The 20409-nt window shown below is 39.3% G+C and overlaps 1 protein-coding gene across 4 annotated transcripts in view; it reads right to left on the reverse strand.

Moving 5' to 3' along the window:
• Positions 1–20409, reverse strand: part of SUPT3H (SPT3 homolog, SAGA and STAGA complex component) — a 540862-nt gene that overhangs the window by 69441 nt on the left and 451012 nt on the right. For all 4 annotated transcript variants that reach the window (XM_047858055.1, XM_047858052.1, XM_047858053.1 and 1 more), the window contains exon 11: positions 18154–18264. In XM_047858055.1, the coding sequence (XP_047714011.1) occupies positions 18154–18264 (111 nt within the window). The remainder of the gene's footprint in view (positions 1–18153; positions 18265–20409) is intronic.

The raw sequence follows: 20409 nt of genomic DNA on the forward strand, positions 1-20409 counted from the left end.
TTTCTGGGGCCTAAAATTTTTCAGACAAAAGCTTTCTGAATGGATAGTGGTGACTCAGTACCACCTCTGCCACAGTATGGTCTCATATTTGTAACTATCAACTTTAGTCCTCCTTCAAAGTTTTCCAGTTTAATGGTTCATAAAAACGGCCACATTGACTAAAATCTGCCTTCAACAAGTACCATTACAAAGAATAATTTCCCACTTCTAGAGCCCAATAGTTGGGCAGTGCTCATCCAGATAAAAGACAAAAACCCACACGGAAAACAACTTGCCATCAAGAGCAATTACGAAAACAAGACTGGTTTCTTAGATAAAACGAAACTGTGTGGCTTGAATGTTTTATAAATATTATCTAATGTCCTAAATACCACACTCTGTAAAAACGACTGAAGAGTGATGATGAGATAGGCTTTGGAGCCCTGCAACCGATAGCAAAGTTCCTTCTGCTGGTTGAGTGTGTGGGGCTTTGTTCTCAGGGCTGAAATGCTGAATGCAAAGGTCAATCAATGAAACAGGTGTATGTTAGCTCCAAGTACAGTTTCAGCATGATGTCGGGAACAGAGCTTCAGGCTTTTCCCAGTATGCTAAGGATTCTAAAGTATGTCTGGCACATAAGTACCCACTGAACACAAAATTTTAAAACAGATACTGCTCATGAGGTAGCTTGGGCATTATTTTACCTTCGATCACGGAAGAATCAGCGATAAATGCCTGATAGTAATAATGAAGCAACCGCATTCTTTTTGTTGCCCTGCAGTGATCTAGAAGTTGTTTAATCATAGGTAGTGGAGGGTCCACTGATACAGGGCATACAAAGTTTAAGGGACCTAAAACTGACCAGGGAGATTAAAATGGGAAACTTTGGGGGCACCTGGGTGGCTCAGTCGGTTAAGCATCTGACTTTGGCTCAGGTCATGATCTCGCGGTTCGTGAGTTCAAGCCCCACGTCGGGCTCTGTGCTAACAGCTCAGAGCCTGGAGCCTGTTTCTGATTCTGTGTCTCCCTCTCTCTCTCTCTGACTCTCCCTCGTTCATGCTCTGTCTCTCTCTGTCTCAAAAATAAATAAACGTTAAAAAAATAAAAAATAAAATAAAATGAAATGGGAAACTTTGTCCTTTGGAAAGTTGTTCTCTCTTCAGATCATCATTCGGTCTGTCCATCCATTCATCTGTCTTTTATGTTGAACTCCAAATAAGCAGAAAACATTGTACTTTGCTGAGGGAGATGCTAAGACGGTTAAAACATGGTTTCTTGGTCTACCTGAGGACTCGTCCTCTTTAAGTTTGGGTCAGACTAAGAAATACAAAGTATCTTAAGAGGAAGTGGATCAAAGTTTAGGATTTGATTCAAGAGGAGAAAACAGTTCTGAGAAAGTCAAGGAAATAATAAAGAAATGAGATGTGGATTCCTACCATGGCCTGCATCACCAGGAACCCCCTGGGCCTAGATCTATCTATTTCTTTCTTTTTTTTTTTTTTTTAGTTTTTTAAATATTTATTTTTGAGACAGAGAGAGACAGAGCGTGAGTGGGGGGAAGGGCAGAGAGAGAGGGAGACACAGAATCTGAAGCAGGCTCCAAGCTCTGAGCCATCAGCACAGAGTCTGATGCGGGGCTCGAACCCACAAGCTGTGAGATCATGACCCGAGCTGAAGTTGGACGCTCAACCAACTGAGCCACCCAGGCACCCCTACCTATTTCTTTTCTAGAGGAAAGGATTCTTCCTCTAGACTTTGACTCTAAAAGAAGTATGGGTGCTCCAAAGCTATCTTAAGATTAAAGTGGAGTCAGTGACAACATTTTCCGAAGCAAGTATTTAAGAAACACTGCTACGAACATTAGGAAGAGCCTCATAGTTTGTTCGTGTAACTTTACAGTATTTTTCTTTCATGAGCAGAAATAAAGAAAAATATTCAATTTAGGTTAGAAGAAACACGTGTAACTATTAGATGCTGAAACAATCTGAGACTAGAGATGAAACAGTTAAATTCTTAGAAGACTTTTGGGAACAGAAGAAGTTCTCATTTGTCTTGAATAACTTAAGTAAGATTATGCTAAAATGGCTCAAGACAACGGACCAAAGATCATACTACTGACCAAATGAGAGTATCATCACCAACCAGGTTTGTTGAATTACGGATCCTTTCACCTAGATTATGTGAAATATTAATTTTTTTCATGTGTACAGAATAAGAGGACAGTGACTGTCCACTCACAGAAGTTTAGGAATGGGCGAAAGCTGGAGTAGGAAACTTTTCTGCGTCAGGGTCCTTCCCTGACCCCCAGATTGGAAACTGAAAATTAAAGTCCATTGGCAATGCACCACATCTTTCGTCCTTTCCTTTCAACCTAAAGCTTCCAACTTGTCGAAACTCTCGTTCTGGAAAAGCATTTGGTAGTCACTTTTGCAACCCACAATTTCTGTGGCTTTTCATCTCTTCACTATATACTCTTTCTGCCTCTAAGCCTCACTGCCCATATGTGGTCAGTAATGCCACCACCACCGGAAGTGAAACAGTCCTCAGCATGAGCCTGTTTGCCCACACAAGGGCAAAATGTGGGGCAGGAAAGGAGTCTAGTGTTCGTGGATCTTAAGAAACTGTGAAACTATAAAAATGGACACAGACACACAAGGGAATTCTCTGAAGGCTACAAAGACGGCCAACGAGTGGGTCTGGGTGTCCACCTCATGCTCAGAGGTCAGGCTTGAGCCTCCTTTTGCAATTCTTAGAAGGGTGTTGTTGGTAAACTGGCCTTTTCATCTCTCGTTTTGAATTCTATTAGGACAATAACGGTTTTTTTTTTTAAAGCATTCTTTGCATTTTGGGGAGCATGTTTTACATTTTAGGCACTGTGCTAGGAGCTTTTAAGGGTTATTACTAAATATTTACTAAAAGTTGCTTATTTGTACAGCTGATTAAACTGTAGCTCAGGCAAAAGTCATCTGACTCAGAACTCTTGAGAAACCGTCAAAGACGGCAGAATGTTAAGTAATCATTTCCATGAAACAGTATCAGTGATGCTGGTTCCTTTAAGACCATATTTTTATATTTCTCTACTTATTTAGGAAACTAATAGTGGTACTACCTTCTAGGTTGTTGTAATGACTAAATGATATACATTTAAAAACCTCAGAAGACCATCTTCTTAAAAGGGACCACGTACATATACACGTGCATATGTGTGTGCACACACACACAGGCACACATACAAACAAGTTATAACTATCTAAAAGATTATGTGTGTGTATGTGCATTTTTTTCTCCTTTTCAGAAAAGTGCCAACTTAAATGGAAATACATTGCTTGCCTCTCTGGTGCTGATTCTCTGACAACAGCAGTCCTGCCTGTAATGCTTCTCTGAAAAGCATGTCAGTACCATGACTGACTAGACCACGCAACTGTGACTGACACACTCCTGAGACACCCTTCACCTTGACAGAACACAGGGAGTTCCACATGCATTTTCAGGCGTGTAAATGAAGCTGCCTGAGCCTTCTGGAATACATACCTCCAGGCTTGCTGGGACCACAGCCAAGCAGCCTAGAAGTTCTTTCCCGTGCTTACAATAGTTTGTGAATTAGGATACTGAGATCTGTATAATCTGAGTTGTTTCAGATGCTTCCACACCTTTTTTAAGCACAATCATGAAATTTAAAAATACTCCCCCATGGGGCGCCTGGGTGGCGCAGTCGGTTAAGCGTCCGACTTCAGCCAGGTCACGATCTCGCGGTCCATGGGTTCGAGCCCCGCATCGGGCTCTGGGCTGATGGCTCAGAGCCTGGAGCCTGTTTCCGATTCTGTGTCTCCCTCTCTCTCTGTCCCTCCCCCATTCATGCTCTGTCTCTCTCTGTCCCAAAAATAAATAAACGTTGAAAAAAAAATTAAAAAAAAAATACTCCCCTATCACTATAGAGAACAGAAGAAGAGCAGGTCTTTGCCAAGCTTGCTTAAGTAAGATATTTGAGTGTTTAAAGCCTACTTTAAAAATTGCATCAATCATGTCATGCTCTATTAGCACAATACTGACTTCCTCATTAGAAAATTCGCTCTAAGTATTCAGGTCACCTTCGGTGGTGATAGCTAGTAACCTACAACATCGAATTAAAGGGCATGTCTGATGACCAGTGACCTCCCAGGAAATGAGTCCAAAATGATGCATCCTTTTGTCAAACACTCTTAAAAATTAGCTCTTTAGGATCTCTCTTAGAAATATGAAACTCCTCACAACCACTACCCATGTACAGCCCACATTTTAAAGAACTACCAGGCCACCTGCTTTTCTCCAGAAAACACCGTAAAACTCACAAACTAGTAAAGCTGTGTAAAGCCTACAAAGTCTCTATCTTTGTGATGAGGTTTACTTACTTTGTTTGAGACTTTACTTCCTCTTTTCTGAAAAAGGAAAAGTCTCCAGGCATCTTTGCAGGAAAAAAAAAAAAAAAAAAAAAAGGCCTCATAACCGAAGTGGAGGCCAAAGAACACTTCTTTGTCACTTTGGTCTTGACTTGGCATAGTGTTTCAGATGGTATTCATTTGGAATAAAGAGACTGATGACATAACATGTCCAATCCTCCTCTCTAAGTGGCTTTACCAGAAGTGGGAAAGGGCAGACAAATATAAATTCATCTGTCCATAGGCAACCGAAAACATACCAACTCATCTTGGAGTAATTTCATCAATAGGATGGTTTAGAGGACAGTGCGGTGGCACCATTTTTGGAAGGTAAAAGCTTAGCAGAAGGAACATAAATCAAAGGTGACTGGCAGGTAAGGGATATATGCAGCCATCAGCCAAACCATGTGCATGCTGGCACAGATTCAATAAGATCATTTATAAAATTTTTAAGGCAGGAGTACACAAAAGGGGGTCTGGTGCTAACTAAATCCACAGATAGCTTACATGCCACTGAAATAAACACTTCCAGATGCGGGTGTACAAAAACCTTTCACAGAAAGAAATGTTTTCTTTCATAAATCTGAAGGAGGGGCTCTTAGCGAGGAAGGGCAGAAAGTCTGAAATGGAGACTGGGCTTCTTACAGACTCGAAGTGCCTGGCGAGGTGGACCAGTTGTGCAGGCAACAGCGAACTAACTGCATGTAGTGGGTCTCTGCTGAGAGGCATCCCTGCGATCCGTAAGACTGGGCTTTTGCTCTACTGAGGAAAACACGCCTAACGGCATATCCGTCCACCAGTCCTCAAAAGTCTACTGTCGGAGCTGGTGCTGCTCTCGTTCCTTACAATTTCTTGTTTTGGGGGTGTTGTGTGGTGGCAGGGATAATGGGTTCGCACCGAGATGGAAACCGCTCATCAAAGTTTAGAAAAATGATGCTTTGCAACTTACACACTAGCTCAAAGCTATTGCAGGCGTGGCTTTAAGGACAACACACTTTCTGAAATCTTGTTACAGTCATCTTTCACGATTGCACGACCAAGTTCATTAATGACTTAGAAAGTCAATTTGTTCATCGGAACAGCATAAGAATAGGTGGGACTACCTGGTCACATATATAAACACTCCCAGAAGTTCAAGCAGAAAGCCAGAGTGTCTTTTTTCTTTTCTTTTCTTTTCTTTTCTTTTCTTTTCTTTTCTTTTCTTTTCAGTTCAGGTGATCTATGCCTTGAGCCCTCCAACCACTTTCTGGAAAACCCTTTGAAATTAGTTTCCTTGTTGAATCTTTAAACTTCACGCAAATTCTTTGTAGGCATTTGAACGCTTAGTCTTGAGAATATTTTTGTATGTTTTAGGCATTGGCCTAAGTTATAAACTTGTCATCTTTCATTCAGGGTCTCGTTCTACTTATTCTTCATGACAAGTATCTCTTTAATGGATTCTATCTTGTCTGTTCTCAACGTCATTAACTTAGCTGAGCCTTTTCTGCCTTCTTGCTTGCAATACTGCGGGGCCACCTAATTGGCCTCTAATTAGAACTGTGCCTGTTCTACCCTGTAACCCTACTCCTTCCTTTACACCACCATCTGAGTTATTTTTCTACAATACAGAGCTGTTTATATCCACTCCTTGCTCAAAAACTCTCAAACAGCTCCCTGATCCATATCAGTCGTTACAAAGAAATTTTGCCCACAAAATCTTGTTGAGAACCTCATGTGTATCAGAGATAAAAATTCATCTGTATTATTCCGAGAAAATGCTTTATTATTTGCACAATGCCCGCACAGTAATTTGGGGTTTCTGTAGAGCACCGATAACTGCTGACCGACATCATAAAGTCTAGGTAAACTGGCTTGGAATTCAAAGTCTTCAAACTGTCATCACCCCATTCCACCCTCCCCTCAGGGTACTCAAGACTTGGTTCCTCAACTTTGCCTAAACAATTGTACTCCTTCCTTCCTTCCTTCCTTCCTTCCTTTTCTTTTCTTTCCTTCTTTATTATTTTTTTTAATGTTTTCTTATTTTTGAGAGACAGAGAGACAGAACATGAGCAGGAGAGGGCAGAGAGAGAGAGAGAGAGAGAGAGAGAGAGAGAGAGACAGAATCTGAAGCAGGCTCCAGGCTCCGAGCTGTCAACACAGAGCCCAATGCGGGGCTCGAACTCACGAACCGTGAGATCGCAACTTGAGCCAAAGTCAGACACCCAACCACTTACTTCCACATACTTCTTTCATACATCTGTATTCCTCCCCCATTTTATCCCTGCTCCTTTTGCTATCTGAAATACCATTTCCAAATTCTTACTCGTTTCCCTTACCTCTGTTTCATAAATTTGATTCAAATGTCGATGGCCCTACAAAGCTCCCCTGACTTCCTCAGGCAGACCGTGCCCTCCCTCTGTACCTGAAGCACTTTGTCCAAACCTGTGACACCACTGGCCACATGGCACTGCTTGCATGCACGTCTCCTACACCGTGTCGGAACATTCCGTTATCTCTATATTCCATACCCCCACTTCAACATATTTCTAATACAGTACTTGGAAAATGTTTATTGAATTAATAAATGGAGATGTCAGAGCTGTAGGGGCCCGAGGACATGTAGGGATGTTAACACATGTAGGGACCTTCCACTTCTCCATCATGAGCAGTTCAATTGTACAAATACGGATTTTGCCAAATGGACTGTTCAACTCAGAAAGCAATTGCTGTCCTTTGTATGTGACGGATGCTTTTACCCTATCAGGGAGGCATGTGCTTTGAACTGGTTTTCCAGCAGCGGTGGTGGGTGACAGATGGACTTGTAGTAGCATGGAGTCTGGCCTTACCTTCTTTTTCATTTTTAAAAATTTTAGCCATGTGTGAGTTGGTTGTGTGAGTGAAAAGAACCATCAAAAACCGAAGGTGTCTGCCCACATGAGGACTGACCCCTATTCCTGTCTTCTTCAGACAGCGGTTCAGAGAAAAGCACATTATAGAACTTGGGCTAGTTTTCTTTCTCTTCTCTTCTCCCCTCTCTCTTTTTTAAACTATTGAAAGCTTGCCTGGATGAGAAGTGCGTGTCAACTATAGCTCACTTACTTATGAGGCTCTTACCTAATTAGTCTAGAGTATGGGAATGGGTGTTTTAGGTTAGATCAGGAATGAAGAAGTAAGTCAGAGCCAGAAATGTAGTTTCTAACTTCTCTACTGGAAACTATAAAATCTGCACAAGTGTTTGAATTGGAAGTGACAGGAACCTGTAGGCCAGGCTGTGAACTTCTGGAGCCAGAGAGTCAACTCAAGTACTCCTCCCTGGTATTTCCATCAGGGGCACAGCTGCCCAACTGTCACCTTGAATGCACCTGGGCAAATTCAGAGCCTGACATTGGGCTCTGCCCTCACGACCTCTGCCAACTAATCAGTCAAAATATTTCCAGATCTGGAGAGCCTACTCCACATGTTGGGTAGATGCCCAGAACTGCAAAGTGCACTCCAATCAGGTGGGAGAGCCTATCCAGGTGCCAGGGCAAGAATTAACATCTGACTGACATATGGGCCATGAAGTTTCTCTTCTCACAGCCTGGGGTCATGCAGAGGCAGTGTGTGGGGGTGGGATATTTGATCTGTGCATGCACAGCCTAGGGGATTTGGTTTAAATCAAATCATAATTAAAACACCAGTCAGGAAAACAAGGCATAATTATTTTTTTCCTGCGTATTTTTCCTACCTTGGATAGAGCCTTAAATACACGCTGGCTACAATAAAAGCCAGGTATCAGTTTCATTTTGGGAAGGTGTAAATTTTCCACTTAAAACAATCCACTTATTATGTTGTGGGATTAAGCCTGCAACTACATCGGTAAATTAAATGACAGTTCAATGATTATATTTGCGAGACTAAAGTATGTAACACTGTTTAAGAAATCATCAAAAAGTAAATCATCTCCAGTTCAACAGGCTCTCATCATGGCTGCTGGAGGGGGTTTCTGTCACAGTACCAATAAAACAGTACACAAATGTTTCACTTGAACAAAACTCCCTTATGAATGTTAGATGTTTCTGGGATGGCAAACAAACAATGTGTTTTAATAAAACCAGTGTGCTCTTTTCTAATATTCACCTATTTAGATAGAAAATGTGAATTGAAAATTTAAATAGGATTTTTGTTAGGTGAACCTGAACAATTTAATATTATTATTATTATTAATTAATATACTGACGTTGTAGGTATAAATATATATCATCTTCTTGTTCATTCACAGACTTCAAGGAGGATTCTTGCCATTTTTAGAGCACAGTTTTTAAGTTTAGAAATATCTCAGCTGAGGTTAGTTCCAACGAATCCTTTTGCTGCTTTCATGAATTTATGAGTTAAAAGAATCCTGTGATTTTTTTTTTTTTTTAAAGAAAAAATAATTTCCTTTTGGGAGTCACTCTAAATATTTTCCCACTCTCTGGCCATTCCCTCAGAAGACTGCAAAAACCTAGAAACTGCAATAACACGTTCAAATCTCAAGATCTTGTCCTTTTCGGATATTCTGCTCAAAAAGTTTCTCTTCATTGTCAAATGTTCCTCTTTCCTTGTTCGAACTCCTCCTCTACTCTCCAAGATACAGCCTGCCTTTTACAATAAATAGAGATTCATTAACTTCTTGAACTACTTCAAATTTTAAAAGACTTTGAAGGATACACACTTGGAGAAATTACACAGAGCTGATTAGGGCTCTCAACTTTGAGATCTACTTTAAAGGTGTCCCCCCATTAGAGAAGACTGGTTTTCTCCTTTTCAAACTATGTTCCTGAAAACTCTAGGATTCTTTGAAGATTTTCTAGGGGCCTCATGATTTTTTTTTTTAAATGTTTATTTAGTTTTGAGAGAGAGAGAGAGAGAGAGAGAGAGAGCGCGAGTGAGTGAGCATGAGTGGAGTGGGGGCAGAGAGAAAGGGAGACACAGAATCTGAAGCAGCCTCCAGGCTCTGAGCTGTCAGCACAGAGCCTGATGCGGGGCTCGAACTCACGAACCATGAGATCATGACCTGAGCTGAAGGAGGATGCTCAACTGACTGGCACCCAGGCACCTCCTCATGATGTTTGATTTGAATGTCCATTTACAATTTTTGTGCTACTCATAATAAAGGTTCTGCCTTTTCACATTTTATATTTGAACTTCCTGTAAACGTTTTGCTGATTAGGATAAGGTTACGTCTTGGAATTTGGGCTTGTTAGATTTTGTTTGAGGATACTTTTAAAGCAGACCAGAGAAATATTCTGTATACAACTGGGCAAATGACTACATCACCTTAGGGTCTCTACCCGACGCAGAACCGAATTTGAGGTCTCTACTTCTGACACAGAGGTGAAGGCAGAAAAAAGCAAAATGCCTTTGAATAGTAGCTATTTACTGCAGAGACAAACTAGTTGTTAATAATACTTGAATTTTCAAACTGTAACTGGATAAGTCCTTATAAACAAAATCACTGGCTGCCTAATTTAAGGTATTAGTGCAGGGGCGCCTGGGTGGCGCAGTCGGTTAAGCGTCTGACTTCAGCCAGGTCACGATCTCGCGGTCCGTGAGTTCGAGCCCCGCGTTGGGCTCTGGGCTGATGGCTCGGAGCCTGGAGCCTGTTTCCGATTCTGTTGTCTCCCTCTCTCTCTGCCCCTCCCCCGTTCATGCTCTGTCTCTCTCTGTCCCAAAAATAAATAAACGTTGAAAAAAAAATTAAAAAAAAAAAGGTATTAGTGCAGACAGAGGGTTCAAATGAGAGAAGATCTCACTTTCCTTCTCCCTGCTGTCTGATGATTTAAAAAATGAACTAAACAGCTTTTACAGTATAATGAGATTGTGCCACCTCGATCTGGCAACACAGAATTATGATGTTCTGCTTACAACAGCAGAAATAGTTTCAGTAATGAAGTTCATTATTCATTCATCAAATTTGGATTCAACAGGCAAAGCAAAATAAACTTGACCCTGAAACTTTAAGCAAGTATTTGTCAGAAAAGGGTCTCCAGGTGACTGAGATTTTCTTTATGACATCTTTGAGTAGCTTCTAATGTTTTAAGATACCTTAAAAAATATTTTCCAGAAATCCAAGAAGGGTCGCCCTGGATTAGAAATGCATATATTGATTCTCTTTAAATATCACTAGTTTAAAAATGTGAGCATTTGTTAAATATTGTTAGTTCAAACAACTTTTAAGCAAAAAATTCTAACGATTTTTCTTTTGGGCCAAGACCCCTGCAGGCCTATGTAGAACATTATTGAGAACTGCTATATGTGTGAATCAAAACTTCTTAGCGCTGCATAAATAAAATAAAATATAAAAATAAAGTGGACACTGTGATGGATACAATATTACAACTTTCACCCATAACTTTGTTTTTGAAACACCTTCACTGTTCTTTGAAGAGTAGATCTTCTAGATATAACATATCGATTTTTTGAAATATCTTATGAAGAAACCCTTTTCTAGTGGAACATACACGTGTCTTCTACACAATGTAGTTTAAAAAATATGGTCTCATATTTTGAGGATAAGACCACTTAAAAAGTTAAGAACAGAGACCATTCTGCGAAGAGGAAGTTTAATGAGTAGGATTAGTAAGAATTCACTGAAGCCCATGGTCCTGGCAATCGATAGAATATTCCTGGCCACAGACAGAACTCTGGTACTTACTATGTAACCTTAAGCTGGTTACTTAATTTTTCTCTAAAAAATTTTTTTCTAATGTTTATTTATTTTTGAGAGAGACTCAGAGTGAGCGGGGGAGAGGCAGAGAGAGAGAGACACACACACACACAGAATCTGAAGCAGGCTCCAGACTCTGAGATGTCAGCACAGAGCCCAATACGGGGTTCAAACTCATGAACTGTGAGATCATGACCTGAGCCGAAGTCGGACACTGAACCGACTGAGCCACCCAGGTGCCCTAATTTTTCTCTACGTCTCAATTTTCTCATCTATAAAGTGGGATAACTAACACTCATCTTGCTGTGTTGTGAGGAAAAATAACACAAGTGAAAAGGTTTTTCTAAAATAGTATATGAATTATGATTTGATATGAACCAACACTCATCTCGGATCCTACTGGTTTTCTCTGCCAAACTCTTCCAACTTCTTTATCCCTACATTTCAAACATTCTCTCCTTAAGTAATCCAAAATTGAACGCTGTCCCGATATTCAACTGTTTTTCACCTAGAGAAACCACAATTTCATATAATTTGACATAATGAATTTTGTCACTGAAATCTCCCTGCCCTATCTTAAAATTAAAACCAGTTAAAAGTTTTGCATTTTTTTCTAGAAAACACTCACTTTTAGGTTATTCTCATATGATAAATATGCCACATGTTAATTTATTTCAGAGAATCAGTAGCCCACAACCCGAAAAAGGTACATTTGCTCCAATCTCTAAGGGTAGATTTAGTACTTCCAAAAAATGTACTGAGAAAACTTTTGCTCCCAGTAACAACACAAATATTTAAGAATTCTTACCCCATTTATCCTTGGTATTTGCATTTGAAAATTATTCTAATATTTTGTGACATTTAACTTTCCCTGCCGAACAAATAAAATGCAGACAAATCTAATGCACTTATGACGCAAGAATTATTCATGAATGTGAAAGTCTGGATCAAAATAGTGAAAGCAATCCACTATGCCACTTTTGTTTTTCAAAGCTTCATGTGAGGAAGTCTTAAAGGAAATTTCCCATTTTTTATACCTATGTGTCTATTTTGAACATTCCTTAAGAACAAATGATATGAGAGCATCCCCCCCGAACCCACAATAGATATACCCACATCAAAGTAAAGGATCACTGTGGAAGAACAGTACACTTGTGAGTGAAGAGGCTGGATTCTGGGGTCAGTCCTGTCACTCACTTACAAGGTGCCTTTGGGTACATTGCCAAGTTTCTCTGAGGCTGAGACTAACTGGGCCTTCTCAAGTGTTAGCCAGCTCTAAAATACAGTACTGTGACCCTACCTTAGAATTTAAGCCGGCAGAATGGATACTGAAGCACAACTCGCTGCTGGGGGTGCACGTAAGGGATTATTTAGCTTAATGACGGTGCTTAAATAAGCAACTATCTTGTCTCAGTATTGTAGTTCAATGGAAGAGTCACCTGATAACATGCAAGTTCGGGGAGATTAACATATTTTTCTACTGTGAACATCACTCAGCAGAAGCTAAAATAGATTTAGGCATTACACACGGGATTTAGGTCATCTCACCCAGCGAACACGGTTTCCTGTTTCTGGCTTTCAAAATTACATACCTGGTTTTGTATCAGCCACTCACAGTGCTTCCCACCGAGAGGTGGGATTGTTTGCACACCACGTGCAAACAGTGAGGCTCTTAGTGCAACACACGTTTGACCTTCTACACGATGAACAACCACTACCTTGGGTTACTCTTTGGAGTATTTTCCCTGAAAAACATTTCGTTCACAAAAACTTTAAATGCTTTTTACTTCTAAGCTGGCACAAATACAGGCACCTGGGTGGCTCAGTCGTTTAAGCGTCCGACTCTCAATGTTGGCTCAGGTCATGGCCTCGCAGTTCGTGGGTTCTAGTCCTGCATTGGGCTCTGTGCTGTCAGCACAGATTCTCTCTCTCCCTCTCTTTCTGCCCTTCCCTCTTTGCACGCACTCTCTCTCTCAAAATAAATAAATAAACTTAAAAAAAAAACTTGCACAAATAAGTTCCAAGAATATATTTTTAAAAGCCATTACCAAAAGCATTTGAATTTTTAGGTTGAGAGAAGAAAATACTCTTCAAACAATTAAATACCGACTGATTTTTCTGATAGGAAAATTCCTTTAAAGCTTTTGCTACACTTTTTTTATTGGGGGGCTCTGATACCTTTCTTCAACGTTTATTTATTTTTGGGACAGAGAGAGACAGAGCATGAACGGGGGAGGGGCAGAGAGAGAGGGAGACACAGAATTGGAAACAGGCTCCAGGCTCCGAGCCATCAGCCCAGAGCCTGACGCGGGGCTCGAACCCACGGACCGCGAGATCGTGACCTGGCTGAAGTCGGACGCTTAACCGACTGCGCCACCCAGGCGCCCCTCTGATACCCTTCTTAAAGTAAGTTTTATTTTACCCTTTACTATTCTGTGTTTTCTTAGTTTTCTAACATACTAACACTACTCTCAGTAAATGAAAAAAATTACTAAAGAAATGATGGTATCAGTAAAATATAAAAAAATGTAAAAACTGTGGAAATAATATAAAAAAATTATCACCAACTTTGATATACTCAACAGTCTCTGAAAGTTGTTTTTAATAACTTACATAAACTGAATTTGATGAAGCTCAAAAAAAATTTTATTTTTTTTTAATGTTTATTTTTGAGAGAGTGAGACAGAGCGTGAGTGGGGGAGGGCCAGAAAGAGGGAGACACGGAATCCAAAGCAGGCTCCAGGCTCTGAGCTGTCAGCACAGAGCCCAATGTGGGGCTCAAACCACGAACCGTGAGAACATGACCTGAGCCAAAGTCGGACACCCAACCGACTGAGCCACCCAGGTGCCCCTCAAAAAAATTTTTTAGATGTTTATTTATTCTTGAGAGAGAGAGAGAGAGAGAGAGAGAAAGAGAGAGACAGAGCACGAGTGGGGAAGGGCAGAGAGAGAGGGAGACAGAATCCAAAGCAGGCTCTAGGATCCGAGCTGTCAGTGCAGAGCCCGACATGGGGCTTGAACTCATAAACCATGAGATCATGACTTGAGCCAAAATTGGATGCTTAACCGACTAAGCCACCCAGGTGCCTTTTTTTTTTTTTAAAGTTTATTTATTTATTTTGAGAGAGAGAAAGGGAGGGAGAGTGGGGGAGGGGCAGAGAGAGAGAGAATCCTAAGCAGGCTCCGTGCTGTCAGCGCAGAGCCTGATGTGGGGCCAGAACTCACGAACCGTGAGATCGCACGCAACCTGAGCTGAAACCAAGAGTCGGACGCCCAACTGACTGAGCCACCCAGGCACCCCCAAATCACAGACTCTGAGGTGATTTCCAGAATTATGGGAAAACTAAACAATCATAGGAAAAATAAACAACAGGCAAAAAGTAAAATTCGGTTTTGAAAATGTTCTTTAGTATGTGTATCCAGAAAGTCAGGTACGTAGAGGGATGGGGACAATCGCAAATGTGTTTTAGGAGGCAGATTTTGGGGCTGGAAGTTGGAAGGCCCAAATTTTAGACCTTGGTTATATCATTTAGTCTAATTAATAGCTTCACCTCAGAAAAATTACATCAATCTTCTAGGTATGATACTTTCTATGAGCTTCTGCATAGGATTGTGAATACATGAGAACACAGGAAAAAAAGAAATCACCAACTAAAACCAATAAGCTAGACACAGTACTGCCATAACTCCTTGGTCAGAGATGGTGGCTGAGAAGTGTCTCCACCACCTGCGTATGAACGGCAGGCTGGCCGGTGTCTCAGCTCTCCACCCCTTTCCTCTCTGTGTCAGCAGCCACTAGGTGCAAAGCATCGTCTCCCTCTTCCTCCTCACCTCCACCTAACACAGCTTCAATCTCTTCTTCTGACATTTCAACTCATTCTCTGGGTGAGGAACTCACAATTCTTTATGCAACGAACTATAGTTCTGAAACCGAGCATGTTGTGATTTTTGTACAAAATTACGTCAAAAGTCATTAACAGAGTGGAAAACGGAATGAGGACTCACTAAAAGCAGATTGCTACGGGTTTGTTGATTGACTGATGTTGGAATTAGATGTCTCTGCAACCTACTGTTATTTTCATTCTCTAAATCAGTTTCCAAGTATTGGGAATTGGCTACATATGAATCAAGTGATGGCTATTTTAAATTAGCCATCACATCTATATATACACCAGAGAAGCACTTAGATTTGGAATGACATGGTGCAAGGACACAATCTTTATGTCTCCTAAGTATAAGCTAGTTGTTATGAGCATTTCAGTTTACAAAGGAACTGGTAGGCTAGAGGTAACTGAGCTCAACTTTTGTGTATGAAAATTTAGGTCTCAATCCATGGTTACTACAGACACAGTCTGCATGCCTCCTCTCTTCTTACGAGTTGCAGCTCAAAACCTACGTAGCAGTGTCCCTAGGCAGCATGGAGTATTATTTCAGGGAGTGAGCCTCAAGGAGCTGGACATCAACATGCCCCAACATCAGAAGCACCTCCTTTTAGCAGCTGAAGGTATGTGGGGGCCAGGAGAGAAGCGCCATATTGTTAGATACCCAGTCTGCAAATCTCTCCCACTTTAAGGAGAATTTTTAACTAATCTGAAAGACAGATTTATGAAAGGAACAGCATAGGGAATATTGTCAATAATATTATAATAGCATTGTATAGTGACAGATGGTGGCTACACTTGTGGTGAACACAGCATGATGTATAGGGTTGTTGAATCACTGTGTTGTATGCCTGAAACTCCACTGTGTGTCAATGATACTTCAATAAAAAAGGGGCAGATTTATGTATTATATATAATATATACCATGAAACTAGGTCTTCCTGATCATATTAATCATGCTATAAAATAGAGTAGGCACATTCAGTCCTGCAGCCTGGGCAAATTATTATAGCTCTAGGTAATAAAGCAGACTTTTCAAGGTGGGTCTTTTCTGAGGACTGATGAAAATGCACGCACCCCCTCTCTGGTGATTTTTACCAAATGCTGTCACTCTGGTAGTGGCTAAGTGAACTTTCGAGGTCATGGTTTATTTGTTCTATTTTTCCAGATCTGTTTAAATTAAGCATTTAAAAGTTGCAACCTTAATTTAAAAAACCATATTGGTTATATGTTTATTACATAAACAGTAGCTTAAATCATATCTGAACTTGGTTTCAAGTACATTTTCTGAGCATCTGATAATCTCAGATTATCAAAGCAACATTACATGAATAACAGAATACCAGTGAGGCATATATATATATATATATATATATATATATGTGTGTGTGTGTGTGTGTGTGTGTGTGTATGTATATATACATATATATATATATGACGTGTGTGTGTGTGTGTATACATCAACATCCCCCAACATCAGAAAAACCTCCTTTATACGCACACACACACACACACACACACACACACACACGTATATAAACAATGTCATCAACCAAGATGGTTAAACGATCGGTCCAATGTATTTACATATAAAAAACTTGGAAGAATGAAGCAGCCACCACTCCTTCTTATGACTAGGAGATTTTCCCCTTATATTGGATGTTCCTTTATGCAATTTTATCCATTATTTTAGTTACCATTTTAGGTTCTTTCTCAAAAATCCTGTTTCCCCTTGTTATTCTTTAACCTGCCCCCTTTTCCTTCTCTCTCCACTCCACTGCCTCAACCTTTTAGTCGTTATTTGGCTCTTATCTATGGACTTGATAGTTTTAATCTTTTGTTAGAAGATGGTTCTTTCAATCTCAGTTTTTGAATTCTTCCAACCATCTCATATTTTTCTAAATTTCATTTTTATTTTGCCTTATCACTAAAAATAATCTCACCTACCATGCAGGGAAAAAGAAAAAGAGATACTTGATTCATTCTGTCCTTTCAACTGAATGATCTAAAAACATTCATGCAGAAGGATATATTGCTTTCATCAGTGTATTAAAATCATGTCCTCATAACATAGAAGACAAATTTTACATATTAAACAAAAGCGAAAATAATAGTTATGATTACAAAAAACTTCTGGACCCAAATACACAAAGCTTGAGACACATTCTTGCTGTCACAATGAGCATCCATATAATTCACTAATGAAAATTAAGAACGGAAAGCAAGCATTCCTTTTAACTAAAATGAAGAAAAAAAGGAGATGATAGAAATCATGATTTCTATCAACGGATAATAGTAAAACCCATCCTCAGGAGAAAACTCATAGTATATTATACTTATGTATGTATGTATGTATGTATGTATGTATATGTGTATAATGTTAAACATATATGTAGTCTGCTTTAGTGTATTAAGCAGAAATGAATATGAAGAAACCAAACAAATAGTAAATTCTAATGTTCCTCAGCCTTCAATCAAACTTCACTTTCTGAATATCAAACCCATGCCTCAAACAGAGAAAGACTTGGAGAAAGTTCTATTAACAGGAATAAAGATTTTTTTAAAACGGCCACGAGATGAGCATTTAAATAAAACACACACACACACGCACACACACACACGCGCACACACACACACACACATACACACACTTTCTTTAGGCTGTTGAAATACAGTCTTTAATTCTCCATTAAAAAAAAAAAAACAAACCCTGATTATAAGCTTTGCAACCATTTGAAGATGTGAAAGACTATCTGCATTTCAGCCTACTTCAAAGCCAGTAAAGAAATCATTTCTTCTTCTTCCAACTCAAAGTATGTTTAGGAGCAGGACATCTGATAGAAGTGGCATTGCCAATCTAACCAATTTTAAAATATAAAGTGCTTCTGGCAATATTTGGATACATATAATTTGACAAAAAAGTTTTATAAACCTAAGCTTTGAAAAAATAGAAAATATAAGCCCCAACAACAAAAAAGCATAATTTGTAATTGAAAGAAAATAATATTTTGTAGAAAAAAATTGTCCTTCCAAAAAGAGACAAAAATGACTAACTTTTATTTCCCAAGAGGACTATGCCACTTTTATACAACAAAATTACCGTCGCCACAAATTGCTTTCAACAATTCCATTGCTTCTTCATTTGACCACTTGAAAATCAAAATTCTTTCAGATTATAAATATAACTTTTTATAACTCTGTTATTACGTACTGTGAATGGGGAAAGGGGGCCAATCTTGTGGCCGTAGCGTCGAACAGCCTCTCTGATGTGGCAGGGCTGGATGGCATCGCTGTGAGCCTCAACACCACAGGCCGCAGTGCTCTGCGACAGAAAAACACATAAATTGTTACTAAATCAAAAACACACAACAGAACTACAGTGTATAAAATATGAAAATAAACTTTTATAAAATGGACGTTTTTTTCCCCTTTGGGATGCACATTCCTGCTGCCATATACTACGTTTAAAAAAAAATTCCATTAACAAATCAAAGATGACTTTTACGTGACCCCTTCCTTAGCAGACCTACCAAATGCAATTTTTATGCCCACAATATTTCACCTAGGCCTGCCTGTCAGGGTGCAGGAGAATACAGCCACTTGCGTGTAGATGAGAATCGTCGTGGGGGCTTGCTGAAAGAAGTTATAACAGGAAGTTATTTTTTTTGAAAAACATTTAAACATTTATCATTACAAATGTTTCTTCGGGACCTGTTGGGCATGTTTCTGAAATAACTTGAGGGTCATCAATTTTAAAATGAAAAATATAAAATTGCTGTATATTTATTTATAATACTGGGGTCTGTCATAAACAATCATGTTAACTTGGTTCCTAGGGCCAAAAGAAAATAAAACAAAACCTGTCTCTTTTAATCTGCTTCATCTGTAAAAAGGCAGGTTTGAAAGTACAAAAAGACACAAGAAAGAAAAAGATGATCTGCCAAGAGGGTATGGATACCAGCTCAAGAAATGTATGTAACGTGATTTAAAAAAATTAAAATGTTCAATAGGAGCAAGGCAGTCTTGTGGTTCAGTTGCAGGCTCTGGTTTTCCAAATACCTGGGTCCAGATCCTATCAGTTACCAGTCCTGTCAAGTAATGTAATATCTCTGCATTTCAGTTTCCTCATCTATAAAATTGGGGCAATAATTTTAATTGCTTTATACTTCAATGGGTACCAGATGCCAGTCATTAACATTAAAGAATCAACGAAGAAACAGTAGTTTGTGTATTACTATAGCTGTATTCTAGAGGTCAGTCATAGTCACATGATGATTATATGTCTTTCTGATAAATACTAAAATGACCACTTTCATAATTCCTTCTAGGAGTATAACTAATATGACCGCTATGGATGGTAATTGGCAAAATCTTGTCAAATGGAAATGGACCACCATTTTTGACCCAATTTCACCTCTAAGGATTTATCCTACAAATATCTTACACAGGTACACAATTTTATATATCGTATCTATACTCTCACTGCAGAACTATTAGGATTGATGAGGTAAATATTCATCAATGAGGGAACACTAAAATAAATTATGATACATCCATCGAATGAAACAGAAACTACAGCAACCACCAAAAGTTCCATCCCTACTCCTACGGAACTACCTCTAAGACGTATTGTATGAAAAAATGCAAGGTGTCCAACTGGGTGGCACTATGTTACCACTTATTTTTTTAAAAGGCCGAACATTATAAACTCATTTAAGCATAGAATATTTTTGCAAGGGTACGCCAAACATCAGCAATAGTCCTTATCTCTTGAAGGATAAATGGGTATCTAAAGGACAGGGATTAGAAGAGACATTTTCACTGTATATCCTTCTGTACTTTTCAGATGTTCTTTCTGTACCTTGTGCATGCTTTTCCGATAGCTAGTAAAAGAATATAAAAATTCCCATTCAATGAGAACATCTGCTAATTAAGCTGAACCTGAAATAAAGTGTACAATATGAAACAAACCAGATCTTGACCATTTTTATGATTTTAATAAGATATGCAATAAACCAAATAGGAATTCACTCTAGAGTCTCTTTCTCAACTTCATTCCAACAATGCCCTAAATAACATCTGTTGTGCCCGCAATCACACGAATTGTTATCTTAACCCTTCATTTGGCACTGATATATAAGTACACAGGACTTTTTTTGAACGTTTTCTTGATTCTAATTTCAAATACTTTGTGTCGGTTGGAATATATTAGAATAAATGCAATTAGTAGGTATCTGATAAGGGTAAAGACTCTTCTGTGAGTCCACTGGGCCCCAGAAGATGAATATGACTAACACAGACTCATTAAAGTTTGAGGCATTCTATCCACTTGTGGAAATCAATGCAAATGCTTAGCTGGATTTGGAATTTAGAGCTAAGTTTTGCAGTGGAAATACAAAAGAGAGAAATCAAGAGGGTCAATATTCTGCATAGTAAGTAGGATGGAAAGTTCCTCTACGGGATCTCC

The sequence above is a fragment of the Prionailurus viverrinus genome, chromosome B2 (assembly GCF_022837055.1).
Source record: "Prionailurus viverrinus isolate Anna chromosome B2, UM_Priviv_1.0, whole genome shotgun sequence".
Taxonomy (NCBI): Eukaryota; Metazoa; Chordata; class Mammalia; order Carnivora; family Felidae; genus Prionailurus; species Prionailurus viverrinus.